Raw genomic sequence first — 23213 nt, 5'->3', positions numbered from 1 at the left:
CACCCAGAAATCACCCTGGCCTGGAAGACCCTCTTCTCTGCATTCCAGATCCCCATATCCAACAGTGGTAGACATCCTTAGTCAATTATGTTTCACTCATTTTTGCAAAGGCTCAAGTCTAAGGAGTCTTTTCTCTCCTTTTTCTGCATACTTCCCCAAAACTACCACACCAGTCTTTGTATTAGTTCTGTTTAAAAATCAGTAAATCCTAAATGCGACTTTTACCATTCCTACTGCTATGGTCCTAGGCTATGCCACCACTATGTCTTAGCTAGACTTCTGAAACAGCTTTCACTTTTGTCCTCCCTCAGTCTATTTACCATACTGTCAAAATATAAGTGATGTTATGATTCCTCTATTCAAAATTCTCCAAGTCTTTTTATCACTTTTAGAATAAAATCTGATGTACTCCCCATGGTCTGTATAAGGCCGGAGGAAATTGCCGGGCATACTCCTGCCCCAGGGCCATTGCATTTTCACATGTATTTTCATGCTTCACTTCCTCAGTTCACTGGGTTCTCTGGTCAAATGTGACTTCAAAGCATTCTTCCTGGGCCACCTTATACAAAATAACAAGCCCCAATCATTCTTTTAGGGCAGTGGTCCTCAACCTTCCTAATGCCGCAGCCCTTTAATACAGTTGCTGTGGGTCAGGACCCACAGGTTGAGAACCAATGTTTTAGGGGATGCCCCCAAATCCCTTACAACGTATTATCCATCCTTGATAGAACTTACCTGAAGTCATCTTATGTAGTATATTTTTTTTTATTGTTTTTCTTCCCCATCAAAATGTCAGGTTTATGAGTAAAGGACATCTTTCTGTTTCCTTTACTTCTGTATTCCCAGAATCTTAACCGATGCCTGAAATTAGCAAGTACTCAATAAATGTATTAAATATGTAATACAATGACTATAATCATGATTTTTAACAGAATACATAATGTGGCCTTTCTCTCTCTCTCTCTCTCTCTCTCTCTTTTTTTTTTAATGCAGTATTTGGCCAGGGCTGGGTTTGAAACCACCACCTCTGGCATATGGGGTCAGTGTCCTACTCCTTTGAGCCACAGGCGCCGCCCTTTTTTTTTTTTTTTTTTTTAGTAAAAATGGAGTTTTACTTTTACTCAGGCTGGTCTCAAACTCCTGAGCTCAAGCAATCCTCCCACCTCAGCCTCCCAAGTGCTAGGATTACAGTAGTGAGCTATAGTGCGTGGGGCCCATCATGTGACTTTGATGGATACGATGGATATAGCACAGTCCACTTAGCCAAAGCCATATTGCATGAAATCATTTTTCTCCCAATTTTTATTATTATAAGTGCACTGGGCAATGAACATCCCAATGCATGTATGGTTGTGCATGTGTCCAATTTTTTTCTTTGAGATAAATTTCTAGAACTAGGATTACTGGACCCAAAGGTACAGTGATTTCCATTTAGTGATAGGATCAAGGCTGGAACCTAGGAGCCTCAACTCTTAGTCTTTCCAATAAACCACAAATGAAAAATGGTTATGAAATCCATATCATGAGAGAAGCTAGTGAAAATATTGTATGTAATACAAAGGTATTTATTAGATTATATTTTCAGAATCTAAATGAAAAGTTTATTGCTTAACAAGGAATATGCTCAATTCAACGAATCTTTATTGTGTGTCTAACGTACCAGACGCTGGTCTAGAAGTTTAAAATGACATTAAATAGCCCTATCTTCTAATGGAGAGATGCAAGCACTAAGTATGTACAAAAAGAAATAAGAACTGCAAATAGTGATCAGGGCCATGAGGAAAAATATATTACAGACCAATGTGATAAGGATATAAGTTAGTGGATAGTGACTTTATACAGGGTGGTCAGAGTAGCCTCGCACAGAAAGTGACTTTGGAAAGAAGACACAAATGATGAAAAGGAGTGAACTGTGCAGAGACCTGGAAGACAGCAAGTGCAAAGAGCCTGAGGAAGGCCAATTGTTCCAAGTGCCAAACAATTGGACTTCCATATGCAAAAATAAAGAGAATCTCACCTTACCTGCACCATATCCAAAAATCAACTCAGAAAGGATTATAGACCTAAATGTGAAATTAAAATTATAAAGCCTACAAGAACAAAAAAGAGGAAAAATCTTTGTGATCTTGGCTTAGGCAAAGATTCTTGATGGGATAGACAAGGTATAACACATTGTGTGTGGTTGAGTCATCACTGATGCATTTTTGTCTGCAGGACAGTTTCAGTGCCTAATTATCATTCTCTGTTATTGTTGTTGTTGCTTCAAGAGTACTTACTGACATTATCACTAGCAACAATCTCAACAACCCAGATTCTGCAGAGCAAGCAGAAAGAAGGGGCTGGTGCTTGCGCTTTGCTTTGCCAGAAACATATTTTCTTACCACCAGGGGGCAGCAGTAATCCTGGCGTTAAGGAAACCCAGTTTAAACTGGTCTCGCTGGAGAACATTTGTCGGTTGTTTTTAGCAGGCTGAAGAACTTCAAATGAACTTAGAATCCTGCCAAAAAGCAGGTAAGCCCTTTTGAATTATTTGTTGTAGCTTATACTGTTAAAGTCTACATTTACATTATTATGAAAAGAAAAAATAGCCATGCCATTGTCCTGTTTTTAGAATCATCACAAAACCTATTCATTTTATTGGTTGGCTGATTGATTTGAATGTGTAGAAACACATTCCCAAAGGATCTAGGGTATACCCAATCCACTGAACGTCCATCTCAAATGTGATCTTCTCCAAAAGTTTTTCCAAGTTAGCCCTATCCTCATTCACAGCCTCCTTTCTTTACTTACAGCACTTCTCTACCTTCAGTTGTTATTATCCATCTCCTTTACATCCATGGCTATAGCTAAGCTCCTGACTTGTGTGGGCATCAGTTTTGACAATTCCCCAAAGTTGCCGTGCACGTAGCCTCCACTGAATGCATTTCTCTTGAAAGATGGATGTTGAACAAAAGCAAACTAAAGAAGAAAAATCTTCATGTTTCCTGAATGGTGAGTGTGTACAAATATGAGCTACCTGCTTTTAGTATAGTTTCACATCAAGTGTAAGTTGTGAAAAACATTTGCGGCAGGTGCAAAATTAAGGGAGTAACAAAACTCAGTAATCAAATAATATCTGAATGCAATATCTTATTTTATTGTTTTGTTGGGTTTTTTTTTTTTTTGAAGCATTCTCACTCTGTCACCCTCAGTAGAGTGCCATGGCATCATAGCTCATAGCAACCTCCAACTCTTGGGCTCAAGTGATGCTCTTGCCTCAGTCTCTCAAGTAGCTGCCACAACGAACGCCCAGCTATTTTTAGAGATGGGGTCTTGCCCTCCTCACTCAGGCTGGTCTCCAACTCCTACACTCAGGCAATTCACCAGCCTTGGCCTCCCAGAGTGCTGGGATTACAGGTATGAGGCACCATTCCTGACCCGAATGAAATATTTTAAAAAATAAAATTAAGGACAAAATCCATGAGGAAAAAATATTATAATTTTTTTAATACAAAGTTTTGCTCTGTTGCCCAGGCTAGAGTGCAATGGCATGATTAGAGCTCTTCATAAACTTAGCGCCCAGCCAAGTAGTCCTCTCTCCTCAGCTCCATGAATATCTGGGACTATAGGCACATACCCTCATGCCCAGTTAATTTTATTTTTTTCCAGGGATGGGGGGGTCTTGCTACATTGCTCAGGCTTGTTTTGAATTCTTGGCTTAAAGTGATCCTCCTGTCTTGGCCTCTCAAAGTCCTAGGATTAGAGGTGTGAGCCACTGTGTCTGGCTATTTTGTTTTATTTTCCCTTTTAAAACTTTACTAGAGTTAGGAAGTATAAGTTGAATTTCATTACACGTATATATTGTATAGTGGTGAAGTCTGGGCTTTGGTGTACTTATCACTGGATTAGGAGTTCACATACCACCATTTAAAGATGGGAGGCCCTTCCATTTGACTCTGGCATTCAGAGACCAGAATTATTTTTCTGATGGCCTGAGTGGCAATACCCTCTAAGACAAGTTTTCAGAGTTTAGTGATGTTTTCATTTTCTAAAAATTCATTCATTCATCCAACATTTATTACTCACCTACTGAACGCCGGCTACTGTCCCTGGTGCTATAGATACAGTGGTGCAACCCATTGCAAGCCCAGGTGCCGCTTCTCTGCAGTTATCTGAGAAAGTCTTTACCTATTTGGTTCCACTCTGCCTCAGGTCCAAGATGAACTTCTTTTAGAACTTTGGGCCTTTGACAGAGACAGATTTTATTAATTCAGACCTCTACATGCACCTTTACTCCATCTAGACTCCAGCCTATGACTTGCCTAGGATTTGGCTGTCTTCTTTTTAAGTCTTTTTGCCTTTGTCTTCTGCCATCTCTGACACTTAATTCCAATTTGTCCTTCAACGTTTATTAAGGGGTGCTGAGAAAGCCTCCTGTTCAATCAGGGAGGATCAGAGTGGAAAAGATCTGAGATTCAGGAGCTCTGGGTTCAATCAGTCTGATGGATCTCGGGCCAGCCTTCTTTCTTCTCAGTAAAATGAGAATCTCAAGGGAAAGCAAAGGACTCTAAGTAACAGAAATGCTTTCCAGTGTCCCCTGAGGCAAAAAAGAGCCAAACTGGTGGGGTGTCAGGCTGCTCACCCTAAGCACCCTTCCCTTTATCTTTTTTGTGTACTGGGTTTCACTTAAAATTTCATATTTTTAAAAAAATTTTAAAACAAGATGTGGCAAAAGTTTAACAACCACTGAATGGTATGTCTGCAAATTTCTTTGAGATCTGACATTGATTAGTTCTATCAGTATGTGCCTATGTATGTATTTTTTATTATATACAAATTAGAGATGGCAATCTCACAGATTTCAAAGAGCATTCAAAGATCCATGTCGGCAGTAGGGGGACCTGTTCTTCCCAGGGGCTGAAATAAATTGCTCTGTAATTCCATAGCTAGTCTACCTTATAAATAGACTTTATAAGACCACTTTTTAAAGAGCACTTTTAGGTTAACAGCAAAACTGAGCTGAAAGTGGAGAGTTCCCATACATTGCCACCCCATGCGTACTCACAGAATCCCAGTTAATATCCCATACACCCCCAACATCAACCTCATACCACAGTGGTGCATTTGATGTTGATGAATTAACACTGACACATCATTAGCACCTGAAGTTCACACTCGGGTTCACTCTCGGTGTGGTACATTCTATGAGTTTTGACAAATATATGATGACATGGTATCCACCATTATACATGTAATATCACAGAGAATAGTTTCACTGCCCTAAAAATTTCTCATGCTCTAGGGAAGTCATCCTTCCCTCCCACCAAATCTGAAACTCACTGATCTTTTTACTGTCTCCATAGTTTGACCTTTTCTATCTAGAATCATACAGTCAATAGCCTTTTCTGATGGGCTTCTTTCACGTGGTAATATGCAGTCAAGGGTTCTCCATTTTTTTGTGTGGCTTCACCAGTCATTTCTTTTTAATCACTGAATCAATCGTGTTTCATTGTCTGGATGTATCATGGTTTATCCATCCACCTCCTGAAGGACATCTTGGTTGCTTCTAAGTTTTAGCAATTGCGAATAAAACTGCTGTAAATATCCATAGGTAAGGTTTTGTTTGGGGGTGTTTTTTTGTTTTTTGTTTTTTGGGTTTTTTTTTGAGACAGAGTCTCACTATGTCAGCCTGGGTAGAATGCCATGGTGTCACAACTCACAGCAACCTCAAACTCTTGGGCTTATGTGATTCTCTTGCCTCAGCCTCCCAAGTAGCTGGGACTACAGGCGCCTGCCACAACGCCTGGCTTTTTTTTTTTGGCCATTGTTGTTTTAGCTGGCCCAGGCCAGGTTCAAACCCACCAGCCTCTGTGTATGTAGCCAGCACCCTACCCACTGAGCTACAGGCACCGCCACATGTGTAAGTATTTATGTGGACATAAGTTTTCAACTCATTTAGGTAAAAACCAGGAAAAATGATTGTTGGATCATATGGTAAGAGTATGTTTAGGTTTTTAAGAAACTACCAAAGTGCCTTCCAAAGTGGTGATACCATTTTTCACTCCCATCAGCAACGAATGAGAGTTCCTGTTCTTCCGCATCCTAGTTCATTGTGATCAGTCCTTTAGATTTTAGTCATTCTAATAGGCTTATATTGACAACTCATTGTGGTTATAATTTGGTTTGCTTTGTTTTGTTTTTGCAGTTTTTGGCCGGGGCTGGGTTTGAACCCGCCACCTCCAGCATGTGGGGCCAGTGCCCTACTCCTTTGAGCCACAGGCGCCGCCCCTGGTTGTAATGTATTAATGACCTATTGTTGAACATCTTTTCATATGCTTATTTGCCATCTGTATATCTTCTGTATAAAATTTTTAATTTGAAGTATTGGTAGATGTACTTGTAAGAAATAATAGGGAGAAATCTCTTGTATACCTTACCTGGTTTATTCTAATGGTAGTATCTTACAAAACTATACAATATCACAACCAGCATTTTGACATAAATATACTTAAGACAGATTCTATCTACAAAAGGGACCCTCAGGATGCCATTCTATATTACAACCACTTCCCTCTTGTCCCCAACCTCTTCTTAACCCCTGGCAACCACTAATTTGTCTCCCGTTTATATACTTCCTTTGTTTCAAGGGTGCTATATAAATGGAATCAATGAATTATGTTACTTTGAGGGGATGGCTTTTTGCAGTCAGTATAGTTCTCTGGAGATTCATTGGAGGTTCATCTAGATAGTTGTATAAAACAGTAGTGTACTTTTTATTTCTGAGTAGTATTCCATGGTATAGATGTACCATAAGGTTTTTGGTTTTATTTATTTTTTATTTTTTATTTCGAATTATATGAGGGCACAGATTTTTAGGTTACATTGTTCTCACTTCCAGGGTAAACTTCCATTTATAAAAGAGCCCCTCACCCAGGGGGGGTGTTATACACCCTCACAATGTGCACATTAGGTGAGATCCTGCCTCATGCCCTCCTTCCTTCTGCCAGTGGTACTCACCCTTCCCTCTTCCCTCCCTCCCTCCTCTCTCATCCCCCATACTAGACTATATTTGTGTTTTATTGTCCACATCAGCATTTAATTGTTTATGTATTGGTTTCATATTAGTATGGAGTACTTTGGATATTTATTTTTACATTCTGGTGATACTTCACTAAGAAGAACGTATTTCAGCTCCATCCAGGTAAATGTAAAAGATGTAACGTCTCCACCTTTTTAATGGCTGAATAGTATTATTCAGGTATACATGGTCTACATATACCACAGTTTATTGATCCTTTCATGAGTTGATGGGCACATAAGTTGCTTCCACAACTTGGCAATTATGAATTGAGCCACAATAAACATTCTGGTGCAAATGTCTTTGCAGTAAAGTGATTTTTGTTCTTCTGGGTAGATACTTAGTAATGGGATTACAGGATCACATGGAAGATCTCTACTTTTAGATCTTTGAGGATTCTCTTCAAAAAGGCTGTAATAGTTTGCAATCCCACCAGCAGTATAGAAGTGTTCCCTTCTCTCCATATCCACACCAGCATCTGGTTACCATAGGTTTTTTTGACCATTGAAGGACATCTGTGTTGTGTCCAGTGTGTGACTGTACAAAGCCTCCATAAACATTTGTACAGAGGGTTTTGTGTGAATATAAGTCTCCATTTATCTGGGATAAATGCCCGGGGGTGCAGCTGCTGAAAACTGTGGTAGTTGCATATTTAGTTTTTAAGCAACAATCAAACTGTTTTTCGGAATAGCTGTATAACTTCACAGGCTCACTAGCAAGGTATGAGTAATATAGTTTCTCTGGATCTACATCAGCACTGGTGCTGTTTCTATTTATTACTTTACTTTTATCTTAATCACTTTGATAGGTGTATAGTATTATCTCATTGTGGTTTTAATTTTCATTTCCTTAATGGCTAATGAGGCTGAATATCCTGTCATGGATTTATTTATTATCTGTGTGTCCTGCCATAAAATCTCTCTTTGTATATTTTCTTCATTTTCTGACTGGGTTGTTTGTTTTTTTAATGTTGAATTTTGAAATTTCCTTCTATATTATCGATACTAGTCCTTTGTGGGTTATGTGGTTTGCAGATATTTTCTTTAGTTTTTAGCTTGTATTTATTCTTTTACCAGGGTCATTTAAGGAGCAAATATATTTTTTTTATTTTGATGAAGTCTAATTTATCAATTTGTTCCTTTATGGACAATGCTTTTCATGTTAACTCTAAGTCTTAGTCCAAATCCCAAAGATTATACATATATATCCTATATTTTTCTATAAGTTTTATAGTTTTACACTTCATTTAAAGAAGTCTGTGATCAATTTCGAACTCACTATCTTAAAAAAATTTGTTTCTTTTAAAGACACAAAAGGGAGTTTACTTTTTAGAAACATAGCGTAAGACTAGGTCAAGGTTTATTTTTTTGCTTATGGATGCCTGGTTGCTCCAGCTATCTTTCTTCTATTAAATTCCTTTGGCACCTTTATAAAAATATCTACCAGCCATGTTCATGTGGATCTATTTCTGGATGCTCTGCTGTGTTCCATTCAGCCATCTGTTTTATCCCTCCACACATATCACACAGTCTTGATTATTAAACACATGATTAGGCCTGCAGTTAGGTAGACTGATTCTCCTTACTTTATTCTTCTCTTTCACCATCATTCTGTTTTCATTCCTTGCAATTTTAGAATTACCTTGTCTGTATCTATAAACTACATTGCTGGGATTTTTACATAACCCATGTTAATATTAATTTGGGGGAAACTGACATTTTTACTATATTAGGACTTCCAATCCATGAACCTAATATGTTTCCCCATTTACTTAGATCCTCTTTAAGTTTTTTCTCAGTGTTATGTAGATTTCAGCATTTAAGTCTAGGACAAGTTTTGTCTTTTTTTTTTTTTTTCTGCAATTCCATTTGTTTTTGGCTCTTGGGGCCATGTCATCTTTTCAATATTAAAAAAAGCAACAAGTTCAACACAAAATAGAAATCTGAAGTGTAGGGCAGGACGAAACCAAACACAAGGAGAAAAAAGGCAACAGCAAAAGGAAGAAATGAGATGTTGCAAAAAACAGAGGGAGTCCTGTCCCCTCTCTGGGGAATGAAGGGACCCATTTAGGTGGCAATACATGCCTTCCCACGTAAGTTAGGGATATTACGTTTTTGTGGGTAAGAAAAGGTGGGTATGGGGAGGGCATTTCTGGAAGTTTAGAGAACAAGGCTGGTCTCTCTCCCCTCCTGGTCCCCTCCTCCTATCAGGGGAAAGGAAGGAATCTGATGTATTAGTGAGGCGAAGCGTAAGGGGGGACGATCCCATTTGGGGAAAAAAACACTCCCCAGGACAGAGCTTGAAGGGAGATTGAAAATGAAGATAATACTGTTAATACCTCCGTTGAAGCTGAGAGATGTAACCTGCAAATACCTGGAAATTATCACTAAATATTCTGGATTATATTTATTTCCTTTTGGCGCAATTGTAAATGGCATTGTATTTCTAATTTTGGTGTCCATGTGTTCATTGCATGTATGTGGAAACAACTTTTGTATTTTGCAAACCTGTTGAACTCAGGCTTATTAATACTGTTTACTCAGTTTATTAATAAACCAATAAATTGATTAGTTTATTAGGAACTATTTTGTAGATACCTTAGGGCTTTCTATATAGACAATCATGCTATCTACAAATAAGGATAATTTTATTTCTTCTTTTCTAATCTATATGCATTTTATTTTACCTTCCTGTCTATCGCACTTCCTAAAACTATATGCTGAATACGAGTGAGTGCTGAGCGTAGATATCCTTGCCTTGTTCCTGATCTTGGAAGGAAAACATTCAGTCTTTAATTATTAAGTATAATGTTAGCTCTAGGGTTTTTGTAGGTCCTCTTTAGCAAATTGAAGAAGTTCTCTCTAATGTTATTTGCCTAAGAGTTTTCATCGTGAATGGTGTTGAATTTTGTCTCATACTTTTTCTGCATCAATTGATGTGATCATGAGATTTTCCTTCTGTAACTTCTTAATGTGGTGGTTTGTACTGATTATTGGGGAACGTTGAAACAACCTTGCACCTCTGGAATAAACTCTACTTGTTTGTGATGTGCAAGTCTTTTTATAAATTGCTGAAATTTATGTGCTAATTTTTACTGGAGTTTGCTTGTTTGTTTTGGAGACATAGTCTCACTCTGTTACCCTGGGTAGAGTGCTATGGTGTCATAGCTCACAGCAACCTCAAACTCCTGGGCTCAATCCTCTTACCTCAGCCTCCCAAGTAGCTGGGACCACAGGTACCTACCACAAAGCTTGACTGATTTTTTCTGTTTGTTGTAGAGATGGGATCTCATCTTGCTCAGGCTGGTCTCAAACTCCTGAGCTCAAGCAATCTACCCACTTCAGCCTCCCAGAGGGCCAAGATTGCAGGTGTAAGCCACAGCACCTGACATATTTGCTACTATTTTGTTAAAAATTTGTAAGTCCATATTCATGAGAGATATTGGTCTGTTTTGTAGTTTTATACTGTTTTTGGTTTTGATGTAGGTTAATATTACCTTCATAATATGAATTAAGTAGTCTTAAATATTTTCTTTATAAACATCTGGAATCAATCAGTATAACTTTTATTTCACCTATCAAATAAAATTCAGAAAACACACAAAAAAGAAAAATCTTTTATGTTTTCCCATATTTTTGCTTACTGTGTTATTTCTTCCTTCATCAACTTCCAAGATCCTCCACCTTTCTCATAAATCATTTTCCTATTGTTTGGAGAAATTTTTTTAGCAATTCTTTCCGGATAAGTCTTGTGGTGGTAATTTATTTTACCTTCAGCTAAGAATATTTTGATTTCCTCTCTATTCCCGTAGATGAATTTTCTAGGCAGGAGATTCTGGCTTTAGGTATTTGAAAAACATCCTTCCACTTTCTTCTGTCCTCCATGGTTTCTGATGAGAATTCTACTGTCATTGAAATTACTTTCTCCAATAATTATGGTGTTGTTTTTTCTCTGGCTTATTTCAAAACTTTTTTTTGTTCTCACAGTTTTATTATGATTTGTCTTGGTGTGGATTTCAGTGTTCATTCAGCTTTTTGAACTTGTAGGTTTATGTCTTTTGCCAAATTTCAGAGTTTTCAACCATTGTTTCTTCAGCCTCACCCTTTTCCTCTCTCCTTCCAGGACTCTGATGACACAATGTTAGATCTTTTATTATGGTCCCACAAGTCCCCAAGGCTCTGTTCATTTTTTTCACAGTCAGATATTTTCTTGTTGTTCCAACTGGTTAGTTTCTTTTGTTCTCTCAGTTCACTGGTTCTTCCTTTTTCTCCTCCATTCTGATGTTGAGCCCAACCACTGAACTTTTTAATCCAGATATTAAAAATCCAGTTATAAAATTCCCATTTGGTTCTTCTTTTCATCCTCTATTTCTTTGCTTAAGCATTCTTTTTCTTTGATAAGGATTTCTATCTTTTTCCCTTTGTTTCAGGAATTTTCTTAATTCCTTTCTCATGGCTACTTTAAGTCTTTGTCAAAGAATTCTAACATCTCTGATATCTTGCTATTGTCACTGTAGGGAGCAAAAACTCTTGCTCCTGAAAGGTTCACTGAAAAATAACTGACATGACAGATTGATGAAAAGGAGGAAAATAATACAGATTTATTCTATTAAGTGTGTACACACAGGAACTCACAGAATGATGATTTGACTCTTTAGCGAGGTTCAGAGGTTTTAAGAGAATGGAGGCTTGTTGGCACCTGTAATCCCAGCACTCTGGGAGGCCAAGGCTAATGAATCACTTGAGCTCAGGAGTTCAAGACCAGCCTGAACAAGAGCAAGACCATCTCTATTAAAAATAGAAAAAAATAGCCAGGTGCTGTGGTGGGTGGGTGCCTGTAGTCTCAGCTACTCAGAAGGCTGAAGCAGGAGGATCCCTTGAACCCAGGAGACAAGGTTGCTATGAACCAGACTGATAGCACAGCACTCTAGCTTGGGAAACAGAGTAAGAATCTGTCTCAATAATAATAATAAAAAGAATAGGGACTTAGGAGCAGAAAAATAGGTTTGGAAAAGGAGAGAGGAAGAGGCTTCACAAGCTAGCAAAGATGGTCTTGTTATATAAATTAAACCTTTTAGATAGCAGCCCTTAGAGAGAATAGATGGTAAATGTTTCTTTCCAGACCTTAGTCTTTTCTATATTGAAAAAGGAAAGACCTTGCTGCATTCTCTATAGATGTAGATCTGTTGCCACCACCACCAAGAGACGGCTTTGCCATATTACTTCTATCCCTAAGACTCAAGGCAGCCATCGCAAAATATGTCAAAGAAATATATTCTGGGAGAAAATATTTCTGATTTCCTTAGTCACCTATAAATTGTCTTTTTTCATTTGATTTTTAGTTGAAGTCTGGGTGAATTCTAGTATTATGCTAAAAGACTCTGGATCTTTTTTAAACCTACTTTAGACGCACAAACTTCTTGAGATAGTACTCCAACAGGGGATGGGAGGAGGGGCACTACCTTGTTACTTTTGTAAAGGTCCAGCTTCCCCACTTGGCCCCCAGAAATGGGCTTCCCATTACTACTGGGCAAGGATGGGAGTTCCAGTTCCTCATATGGTCTCCACTGACATAGGGAAGGGGAAGTGGGGCTTTATTTAGTACTACTTGTTGGGATGAAAGTCAAAATCCTAGCTTCTTACTTGGTATTCTCTGATAGCACCCAGTGGGGATGTTGTTATGGCTTCATGAGGATGTTACTCTAGACTCTCTCTCACTTGGCTTTTGCTATTATGGGAAAAGGTCAGGCCACAGTTTTTTTCCTCTGGTGTTTCACTAAAGTAGTTATTGTCAATTTATTTTTTTTATTTTTTTGGCTGCCTCTCTCCTGGTCCTTTGGCTAGAGGTACCAGGTCTCTGTTGGGATATTTTCTTTTTTTGGATTGCCAGCTTCTTCAGCTCCAAGTCTGGCATATATGAAGAGACACACACCCCCCAGGGAACTAACCACCAGGTTGTTCCTTAGTTCCTGAGGTTTCTAGCTGGTTTGCCTTCTTCTCTTTAACTCTCAAGTTTTCTGATGTTATATATATACATATATATTATATATTACATTTTATATATATATTTCATAATATATAATATCCAAGGTCTTCAGTTGTACTGAGCCAGAGAAATAGGGAAAGACATGTCTACACCATCTTTCTGGAAGCCATAAGCAGTGAATTATCAAGGCAATCAATTAAATATATGTTTTCTTTTTTATTTCTATATATTTTAAATTTTCTAAGATAGACTTTTTTTTTTGCAATAAGCAAATATGCTTAATTTTAAAATTATTTCAATTCAGAATTGTATATGCTACATTATGCCCTTCCTGGTGATACAGGAGTCCCCTGCTCAGAGCTAGACAAAGACCCCTACTTTTCTAGGCCTGGGTGAGCTCAGAAATCAGTCTCAAGCCCAGACCCCCATCTCCAGGCACAAACAGGTTCTCAAACAGATTTGAGAAAGAATGCGTAGACCTTCTGGACCTCAAACAAAGCCTGACCGTTATCTCTTCTAGGCTGCCTATCCTAGAACAGAGAAGTATGCCTCAGGGGGAACCACATTCCTCTGCAGTATGGAAGTTTTGAAATGGGCAGTTTTGAAATTAATTTCTGCCCAAGCCCCTGGCACCAAACAGTTGTGACCTATTCCAGACATACATCCCATGTCCCCCAAACCCCCCCCCCAGCATAGGAAAAGCAGTATATAAACCTCCAGACAGAAGGCCCAAATAGGCTTCCCAGTGGGTTCTTCCCTTTGGCTTGCTGAAGACTAATTCCCCCCCCCCTTATCTATCTATCTATCTATCCATCTATTCTGTTGCTTACTCAGTGGTCCATGGATTCCTTCTTTGAATCTCTAGGACCAAGGACTGGCTATCAACACTTTTCACAGAGTAGAGTCTGAAGAAGGTGACCCCCTTCAGCATATTACACTGATTCAATGTCCCAGTTTGTATTCTCTAAGAAGCAGATTTTGAAATGGCTTTTTGTGGGAAAGATGTTTATTAAGGCGTGCCCTTAGGTCCAGCACCATGTGGAAGGGAAGAGGACAAAAGTAGGAATACACAGTGAGAGAAGGTGAGCTTAATGGAGCTCCAGGAACCCCTGGAGCTCGAACACCCCTTGAGAATTGGTCTATTTCAGGCTAAGATGGCCAAACCTTCACACTCCACATCGTTCGGTCCTTGATGTGGGCTCTGGGAAGAGCATCACTTTGGGTGAAAGAGTTCTCTGCAGCTGACACAATTTCCAAACTCACTACCAGCTGAAAGCTGTTTGTGAGTGGGCCACATTCTCAGCGACTAGGATCACAAGTCCTTCGTTTAAGGACTATCTGGGTGGTCCATCAACATGTCCACCTCCCATGGATATTTCTAATGAAGAAGCATCTTTGAAAACATCCCCTCTAATCTCATTTCATAGATCCTGCAGCAAAAGACAGGAAGTAACATAAGGTCACTTTTTTTTCTTTTTCTTTTTTCAAGAGAAGGATGTTGAAGAAATAAGGCCACATATTAATGAACGCCTTCCCAAATATTTCTTCTCACAATAAATGCAGTGACCTTCACAAAGAGCAAATTTGATCAAGTCACTCCCCAACTTAAAACGTTTCAGGAACTTCCCATTACTCTGAAGACAGAAGTCAAGTCCTTTACATGGACCTCAAAGTTTTACACAGCCTGTCCCCTGCTGTTCTCTCCAGCATCTCGTCTTCCATTTTGCCTACCAGTCACAATGGCCTGCCTTCAATATTTTAAGGCACCTTGCTTCCTCTCATCATAGCAGTGGCTTCCTCTGGTTGAAAGACCCCTCCCCAACGTGACAATACCGTGATTTTATATTGCAGTTAGCACAATATCCCTTTTCATCACTGTACTTAAATGTATATACCAGACTTTAAGTTTGGAATACTGGTTAGTGATCAACCATTCATTGCCCCATTGCACTTTGGCAGCAGAATTTGTACCATGGTGATGAATAGTGCTATTAAAAATACTGACTTTTCTTCTGCACAGCTACCAAAATCATCAACAGAGCAAATGGACAACCTACAGAATGGGAGAAAATTTGCAAGCTATACATCCAATAAAGGACTAATAACCTGAATTGATAAGGAACTCAAACAAATCAATGAGAAGAAAAACAACCCCATGAAAAAGTGGGCAAAAGACATGAACAGAAGCTTTTCAAAAGAAGATAGATAAATGGCCAATAAACATAAGAAAAAATGCTCAAGGTTACTAATCATCAGGGAAATGCAAATTAAACTTACAATTAGCTATCACCTTAACCCTGTTAGATAGATGCTGGAGTGGATGCAGAGAAAAAGGAACACTACCCACTGTTGGTGGCATTGCAAATTAGTGCAACCCCTATTGTTTGATCCAGCAGTCTCACTATTGGGTAGTTATCTAAAAGAAAAGAGGTCATTTTGACAGAATGGCACCTGAACTTGAATGTTCATTGCAGCAAAATTCACCATTGCAAAGATACGGAATCAACCCAAGCACCCATCAATTCTTGAGCAGATTAACAAATTACACATATACACATATATGTGTATGTATACCATGGGGTACTACTCAGCCATAAAAAGTGGAGGAATTAATGCCTTTTGCAACAATCTGGATAGAATCAGACCATTATCTCTTGCCTAGGTTGACAAAAATCTACCTGATGGGTCCAATGAACACTATTTGGGGTGATAGGCACACATGTAACCCTGCTCAAGCATTATAAAAGGAATCCATATAGCCAAAAACATTTGTATCCCCATATTTTGAAATTAAAAAAAAAACATACTGACTTTTATCTGATGGGGCATTAACTTGATGCTCCAATTGATATCTTCCTCTGGAAGAAAAGGGCTGATGATTGGAAATACTTAGGTCTGTAAATATATGTCTCTTGATGAAGTATTAAGATAGAAAAAGGAACTGCAGAGAAAGTGCACGGCAGAGCACATTGTGTTGGGCAAGTCCCCACCTCCACTTTACTTCAGTGGCATTTGTATAAATTTGGGGTCTGCTCAGTGAATGCCCTGCATGGTGGATAAACTGTGTTTGTATTGAAGAAACCCTTCAGGAAGGGAGTGTTGCGGGGGCAGGTGCCTAAAACAAAATTAGGAGAAGTAAAAAGCTAAAGCCATGGCCTATACAAGGATAAGATTAAGCTGTTTGCAGCTACACTGACTTAGCCTCTGGCATAGCTGTCCATTTGGGAATCTAGGCCAAAGGCTTTGAAAAGAGTTCCCCTTTAGTACTCTCCTCTCCTCCACATTTCCGGGAGGCCCACTCAGATCTTTGAGAGCGTGTCTTTCTTTCCCTCCTTCTGCCTGTGCCTACTGTTTGAAGAGTCAACACCCAGGGCAGCCTGATTCCCAGAGTCTTATCTGTTGGTCTTTACCAAAAGTCACAAGGTGGGATTTTCCAGCCACCCACCAGAGCAACTGAGAAGGGCTTCTCTGATACTGCCAAGCTACCACTTCTCCCAGAATACCTCATTTCTCACTTCCTTTACCTCTCCTATACACATTTGCTTTTCGAAGAAGGTCCCTAAGTCTTCCTGGAAATCCAACTTCTGTCCTAGTAGTTAATGTTGATGCACAGGCCAAGGAGCAAAGACTTGCAAGTTTGGGCAGGTGCTCCACTCCTGGGCTCAGACAAAAGCGCATGGTTTCCAGAATCATTTTTCTCACATCCAGCCTTTGTTATCTACTGTTAAAAATTTAACAACTTTTAAGCACTCATTTTAAAGATTTTTCAAAAATTGAAAGACAATGTACTTTTTTTTTTTTTACAATAGAGATTTGGGGAATATATAATCCCATCTCTAATATAGTATTTTTTTTAATTTTTAGGATTAACATCCACATGTATACATAATTTACATAATTAATGAATACACAGTATTTTGGACTATTCTATTATTTCTTAACAATACATTTCAACATTTCCATGTTTCTATAGTCTATTCTTTTTTTGTCATTTAGAATTTTTATTTTATGCTTATTGAAAAATACCTTTCAGGCTGAGATTTTTTGTCATAAATCCCTCTTGCACATATGTAAAATGGAAAACATTGGTAAAATAAATTGGTTAGGGCGTTTCTAAGGTGCCGACAATGATGTATAATTGCCACCTGGCTGACAGCAATTTAAAACAATCCTGATTTCAGAGATGTCAAAATAAAAATAAAATAATAAACTCCCCTGAACATACCTTCTTACTTAAGAAATAGAATAATTCCTACTCTGTTGACACTCGCTGTGTGTGCCTCCCGGGTCAGATAGCCCTCCTTTCACACTCAACATAGCCTCTATCTTGAATTTTGTGTTTATCATTCCTTTGGTCTTTTTCTACACTTTTGTTTTTTTCCTATACTTTTAATAAATATGTACCCCAATCATTGTTTGACCTCATTTTTTGAGCTGTTCTACAAATGGACTATATTACACATATTTTTCTGATTTGTCTTTGTTATCCAACATTATGTGAGATTCATTCATGTTCACATGTATAGCTGCTATTCATTTTCACTGTTGTATATTATGTATTGTACATATATACTATGGTTTATCAATTCTCCTGTCTGATGCCTATTTGGGCTGGTTCCGGGGTTTTGGTATTACAAATTGTTTTACTATAAACTTTCTCCTAGCTCTCTCCTGACAAGCATACTATATGTGATAGTTTCTACAGTGTATATGCCTAGGAGGAAGGAAGACTGGTAAGATTAGATCAAGAGTCAGCAAGCTTTTTCTGTAAAGGGCCAAATAATATCTTAAAATCCTACAGGCCACAGTCTCCATGGCAACTACTCAAATCTGTTGTAGAGTGAAAGCAGCCATAGGCATTATGCAAATGAATGGCCACTGTTATATTCCAATAAAACTTTATTTACAAATCCAGGAAGCTGGTAAGATTTGGTCCTCAGAACATGGTCTGCCAATTCCTGATCTAAATAAATGGACTTCCTATTCTAATTGCCTATAAATGCTGCTGTACGCTTTCCTTCCTCAACCACCTTCCCCTGAGGGGAGATGAATCTTATCTTTGCTTAGTCTATGAACTGGACTGAATGTCCATGTCCAGAGACCTTCAGAAAAGGAAAATGGGCATGGGGATGTGGTGGTAGTGATACATCCCAGCTCGTAGTTGGTGACTTTCACAGTCTTGGGGAGCCAAAGGCAGGAGGTTGAGGCAAGGCCAAGTATTCAGCTTGGCTTTGCTGGGCCTGGGTGGGCAGTGGCTGGGATCTTAGCCTGCAGCACAGACACCATCACAGCAGCCACTGTGAGGTCACTGCCAGGCTATGGGACAGGAAAATTCAAACAGGAGATATCATTTCTTTTGGAGTTGTATGGTTTCCTTTATTATTAAACTGCAGTAAAGAAAGCTGGAATGGGCTCTCTGGAGACACTTCCCTGAGCCCTGGGTCTCCATTGCAGCTTCCTGCCCTGGCTCCTGTTTAAACGGATTTGGTTTCAAAGATTATCATCTCTGTCGTCTCAGACGTCATGGTGCCACTGATCCTCCCCAGCTCCTCGCCCTCCTGGGCTTTCTCCACCTTGGCCTCTATGTTATGCTTCTCTACTGTCTTAGTCATGATATCTACCTCTCTATCTGCCGATGTGACTGTAACTTTTGAACCAGAAGGGGCTCTGAGGCCTCTCAAGAAAGAGCTGATTTTACTGGCTTTCTTACTCAAAGTACCTGAGCTACTGGCAGATCGGCTCTTCCCCAGTTTGTGAGATGACCTTGACTCCTTTCTAGTGGTGGTGTGGCTGGAGCTTTTGCGAGTGGAGCTGTGTCTCTTGTCCCTTGCACTGCTCTTCCCTTTGTCTTTTTTATCATCTCTCACGTTCTTGTGACCAGATAAGGATCGGTGGGAGGATGTTTTACGGCTCTTGTCTCCCCCTTTCCGGCTCTTGTCTCCCCCTTTCCGGTGGTGATGGGAACTTTTCCTACTAGGATGTCTGTCCTTTTTTTCTCTTCTTTCCCTTTTTTCCTTCTGGGCTTCAGCACGGGGCTGGGAAACCTTCTGGCTTCCATCCCGCTCACTCATGTAACCCTCACTCTGCAAGGTTGATACGAGGGGTCCCACCGCCTCAGACGTGCCAGTCATCATGGTGCCTGCAAACACCATACTCGAACTACTACTCTCTTGGGAGATATTGGAAGTCCCTGTAGTGAAGCTGGATGTACCTGCTGAGGAGGTGCTCATAGCACCCACCAAGGCCAAGTTAATGCCATCTGAGGATATACTGGCAGCGCCTGCTATGGTCTTGCCGGATTCACTTTCTCCTGGATTCTTGGTGGCTGTTCCCGCCACGGCTGCAGTCACTTGGCCTGGGCCTGTGGGCTTGATTGTTGCTACGCTCAGAGTGCCTGTTGCAGGGCTCGTTACCCCTGCTACTGTAGTGCCACTTGCTATCCCTGCTGCTCCTGCTGCAGTCCCTGTAGTGCTCATGGCTGAGGGAACTGCACTAGCCTTGGTGCTGGTGGCTGAGGACACTGCACTAGCCTTGGGGCTCGAGGCTAAGGGAATTGCCCTAGCCTTGGGGCTTGAGGCTGAGGCAACTGCACTAGCCTTGTGGCGGGGGGAATGTCGAATGCCCTCTCCCCCAGCATAAGCAGAAGAGGAGGCAGCAGACACCCCGAAAGCCTTGCGATGTCCAACTTCATTCCGATCCCCTTGTCCACGGATTTCTGAAGCCTGCACCAAGGGGAGGAGAAACAGGTGAGATAGACATGATAGAAAGGGAGGCCGGAAGTTTCTGCACCTCTTTTGTTCTAGACCTGAGCAATTCAAGGGCTTATAGTTAGAAGAACCTTTGAAATCATCATGTCTCAGTCTTGCTCCCATTTGTTGCAAGATTCCATCTATAGCACCCCTTGTCCAATGGGGTTGAACAATTCCAGTACCAGAGAAAGGACTCATCTTTGTACATTGTATTTTATACGTTTGTGCTCTGCAGGGCAGATTTCTCGAAGCGTGATTGCCAGGTCAAAGGATACACACATTTTACATTCTGGCAACTACTAAAATTGTGCATATGTGTATACACACACAGAGGTTGTGCTCTTTTACCCCCAGACCAGTGCATGGAAGTCAGGGGGAGATAGATCATGACTCAGAGGAAGGAAGGACTTCCTCATTGGTAAGAGTGTTCCGCAACAAGCTGGACTACCTGGTTTGGGGCGGTGAGTGTTCAAGAAGAAAATGGACAATCAGGATGCTGTAGAAGGGGTTATAACCCAGGGGCGAGACAGGAGTAGCTGACACCTATTGTCTAAATTCAGCCTTCTGGGACACTGGAGAAACACTTGAATCTCCTAGTATGTTAAGTCCCCCAGTGGTAACTTATTTGGTCCAGAGCCCTTGCCAGTGGAATGCCTTTTCCAGGGGAGCTTCAGAGGGCACTATAGGCTCTGTAAGGACGGCTTCAAGCTGCTCTCCCAAGAACCCTGCCCCATTTCCTTGTGTCTCTGTGGGTGCTTACCATGGAAGTTCTGTTGTCCTCTACCATGTCCGCAGTTTGCATCACAGGAGTGGTGGTGGAGCTTTCTGCTGGTGGCCTCAGGAGATAGACAAGTTTTTCCCAATAGCAAAAGAGGTCTTCTCGGGCATCTGAGGAGGGACACAGCTGCAGATAGAAAGTACGGCCAGTGGCGAGCTTCAGCCGAAGCTGCTGTTTCTCACGGTCGTGAATGGAGATCTTCACAAACTTCAAGGGAAGTAGCCTGGTGAGCTCTAGAATCTTTATGGGCTTGCGACCTTTCCCCTTGATGTGCCTCCCTAGTCTGGCATGCTCTTCGCAGACCTTAGCTGGTCGGGCCAGCAGCATGACGTCAGGTAGTGGGAGGACGGGACTGGTGGAGGCAATGCCCACAGTCACCATTCGGACACGGTTGTGCACATCAATCACCTCTCCTTTTTTGCTGATCTGGATAAAGTCACTCTCAAACATTGGTGCATACTTGAAAATGTCATACTCTCCTCCCTTGTACAGCTGTCGTTGCAGGTCCCCCATGGAGGTGTTGAACACACCCATTGAACGATAGCTGTGGGCTGTGTAATAAGGTAACAAACATTCACTGCTCATGGTTCTCTTCACTTAAGACAGCTCCGCCAGCCACGAGTTGAGTCCCTGAGAAAGAGAGGGAGTGAAGGCAATTACCCATCTCCCTGCAGGGCTTCTGCCTAAATGTCCTTACACCACCCCATTTATCCTCCTCTGTCCTTTGTGACCTGTCGCCCTCACACACCCCTCTGTCCTAGCCTCCAAGCAGCCACCCCTTGCAGCAGCCTCCCCCCTTAAATCACCATCTCCATGGAGGACACACTGACCCTGCCAGGGTGTAGGTGTGGGTAGGTTGGATATTCTTTTTAATCAAAATGTTCCGGCTCGGTGCCCATAGTTCAGTGGTTAGGGTCCTGGCCGCATACACTGAGGCAGGCAGGTTCAAACCTGGCTCAGGCCTGCTAAACAACAATGACAACTACAAGAAAAATATCCAGGCACTGTGGTAGGCGCCTGTAGTCCCAGCTACTTGGGAGGCTGAGGCAAGAGAACTGCTTGAGCCCAGGGGTTAGAGGTTGCTGTGAGCTGTGATGCCATAGTACTCTACTGAGGACAACATAGTGAGACTGTCTTAAATAAAAATGAAAATAAAAATAAATAAATAAATATTCAGATGCATAATTTATGAAGCCATTCTGCTTTTGTAAATATCTGGGTTGTTTCCAGTTTTGTTGTTACAAAGACCCCTGCAAGGATCATTTTGCAGATATATTTTTGCTTCTGCTGAGTTACTTCCTAGGGACAAAATCGTGGCTGTAGATGGTGTGTTTGCTAAGGGTAGAGATCCTGTCTGGATTGTTGTGCTCTGCATCCCAGACATAGGTAGCGTGGTGCTATTGCATGGGGCTTCTGCCGGCCGTCAGAGTCAGTGGTTTCCAGGATATGGAAGGTTATCTCACCTGCTTTCTCATTTAAAGCACATTAATTTTATATCATTTTATGGTAAGGAAACAGAGGCTCAGGATCATCTTGTTTGGAATCAGAGTGCAAAGCTGGAATCTGACCCAGTTCTTGTAACCAAGGTTAGAACTGGTTCTCCATCCCAAGCTTCATGGCTCACTGTTACACTCGCGTTCATCTTGTTCTTGGTGTCATCAGCAGCTAGCAGCATGTGTAAGGTCTTACTTGGAACCCGGAATCCACAGAGGTCTTGAATCACCGTAGGATTTCCCACACTGCTGTTTGTTGCTTCACGTTTGATGACTACTTGATACACCACTGACATTTTGTTTCTTTGAAAAGCTCTTCAGAGAAATTGTGGCAAAGATATCTTTCTGGAGATTTTCTTTTTTTGTTTTTACTTGCACGAGGCGATGAATCCAAATTCCCCCTCCTCCAGTTAGAAAACTACTTCCAAAATAAACGTACACTCTGCCCTACCCCCAGACTCAAGGACTACTATGTGGAGGTCTTGAAATAAACTTCAACCGTGAGATGTTCCTTTTTATACCCCTCGTGCTCACAGCAGTGGCTGGCATATTGCAGCTTTTCCGTGAACGTGAACTTGCTTGTGCCCACTGAGATTCATTCTTCCATTTGTTTATTCGACAAAATTTAATGAGTAAGTATTTTGTTTGGGACCATCTACAAAAGAAAAAAATGCAAAGATCAGATTCCCTACCTTGGAAGAGCTTTTTTTTCTAAAAATGTTGAATGACTTCTCTTTAAGAAAGAACAAAATGACTTATATTCTATTATAAGGGAATAATCACTAACACTCAACACTATTAGATATAAAAATCAGAAGTTTTACATATCTATATAAATATACCATAGAACTATATATTCTCAGGCAGTGCCTGTGGCTCAGAGAGTAGGGCGCCAGCCCCATATACCAAGGGTGGCGGGTTCAAACCCAACCCCAGCCAAACTGCAATTAAGAAAAAGAAAAATAGCCGGGCATTGTGGTGGGCACCTATGGTCCCAGCTAGTCGGGAGGCTGAGGCAAGAGAATCGCCTAAGCCTGGGAGTTGGAGATTGCTGTGAGCTGTGTGATGCCACAGCACTCTACCGAGAATGATAAAGTGAGACTCTATCTCTACAAAAAAAAAAAAAGAACGATATATCCTCTCATAAGGCC

General features: G+C 40.6%; 2 protein-coding genes across 2 annotated transcripts in view; both read right to left on the bottom strand.

Moving 5' to 3' along the window:
• The window catches only part of MED7 (mediator complex subunit 7), a 22766-nt gene extending 6755 nt beyond the window's left edge, over window positions 1-16011 (bottom strand). Inside the window, exons 1-2 of the mRNA XM_023516614.1 lie at window positions 16001-16011; window positions 10915-10917 (exon numbers count right to left, since the gene is read on the bottom strand). The gene's annotated coding sequence lies outside the window, so the exon portion shown is untranslated. The remainder of the gene's footprint in view (window positions 1-10914; window positions 10918-16000) is intronic.
• Window positions 16012-18516: 2505 nt separating this feature from the next.
• FAM71B (family with sequence similarity 71 member B) lies at window positions 18517-21154 on the bottom strand. Its single transcript, XM_003782005.2, has 3 exons — window positions 20552-21154; window positions 19639-19764; window positions 18517-19572 (listed from the first exon to the last, which is right to left on the bottom strand). The coding sequence occupies exons 1-3, from the start codon at window positions 21152-21154 to the stop codon at window positions 18517-18519; spliced, it is 1785 nt and encodes a 594-aa protein (XP_003782053.1).
• Between the last annotated feature and the right edge of the window lie 2059 nt (window positions 21155-23213).

This window comes from Otolemur garnettii, unplaced genomic scaffold, assembly GCF_000181295.1.
Source record: "Otolemur garnettii isolate 467f Iridium unplaced genomic scaffold, OtoGar3 scaffold00003, whole genome shotgun sequence".
Lineage (NCBI taxonomy): Eukaryota > Metazoa > Chordata > Mammalia > Primates > Galagidae > Otolemur > Otolemur garnettii.
Note: the sequence above shows the minus strand (reverse complement) of the source record. Positions and strands in the feature narration are given on the sequence as shown.

What these genes read in the sequence shown, in the direction of transcription:
- FAM71B (XM_003782005.2), bottom strand. Translation starts at nt 21,154, where the DNA reads ATGAGCAGTGAATGTTTGTTACCTTATTACACAGCCCACAGCTATCGT. An exon ending in AGGACAACAGAACTTCCATG is followed by an intron (nt 19,765 to 20,551) that starts GTAAGCACCCAC and finishes CCCTTGGTGCAG; the next exon opens with GCTTCAGAAATCCGTGGACA. An exon ending in GACATTCCCCCCGCCACAAG is followed by an intron (nt 19,573 to 19,638) that starts GCTAGTGCAGTT and finishes TCGAGCCCCAAG; the next exon opens with GCTAGTGCAGTGTCCTCAGC.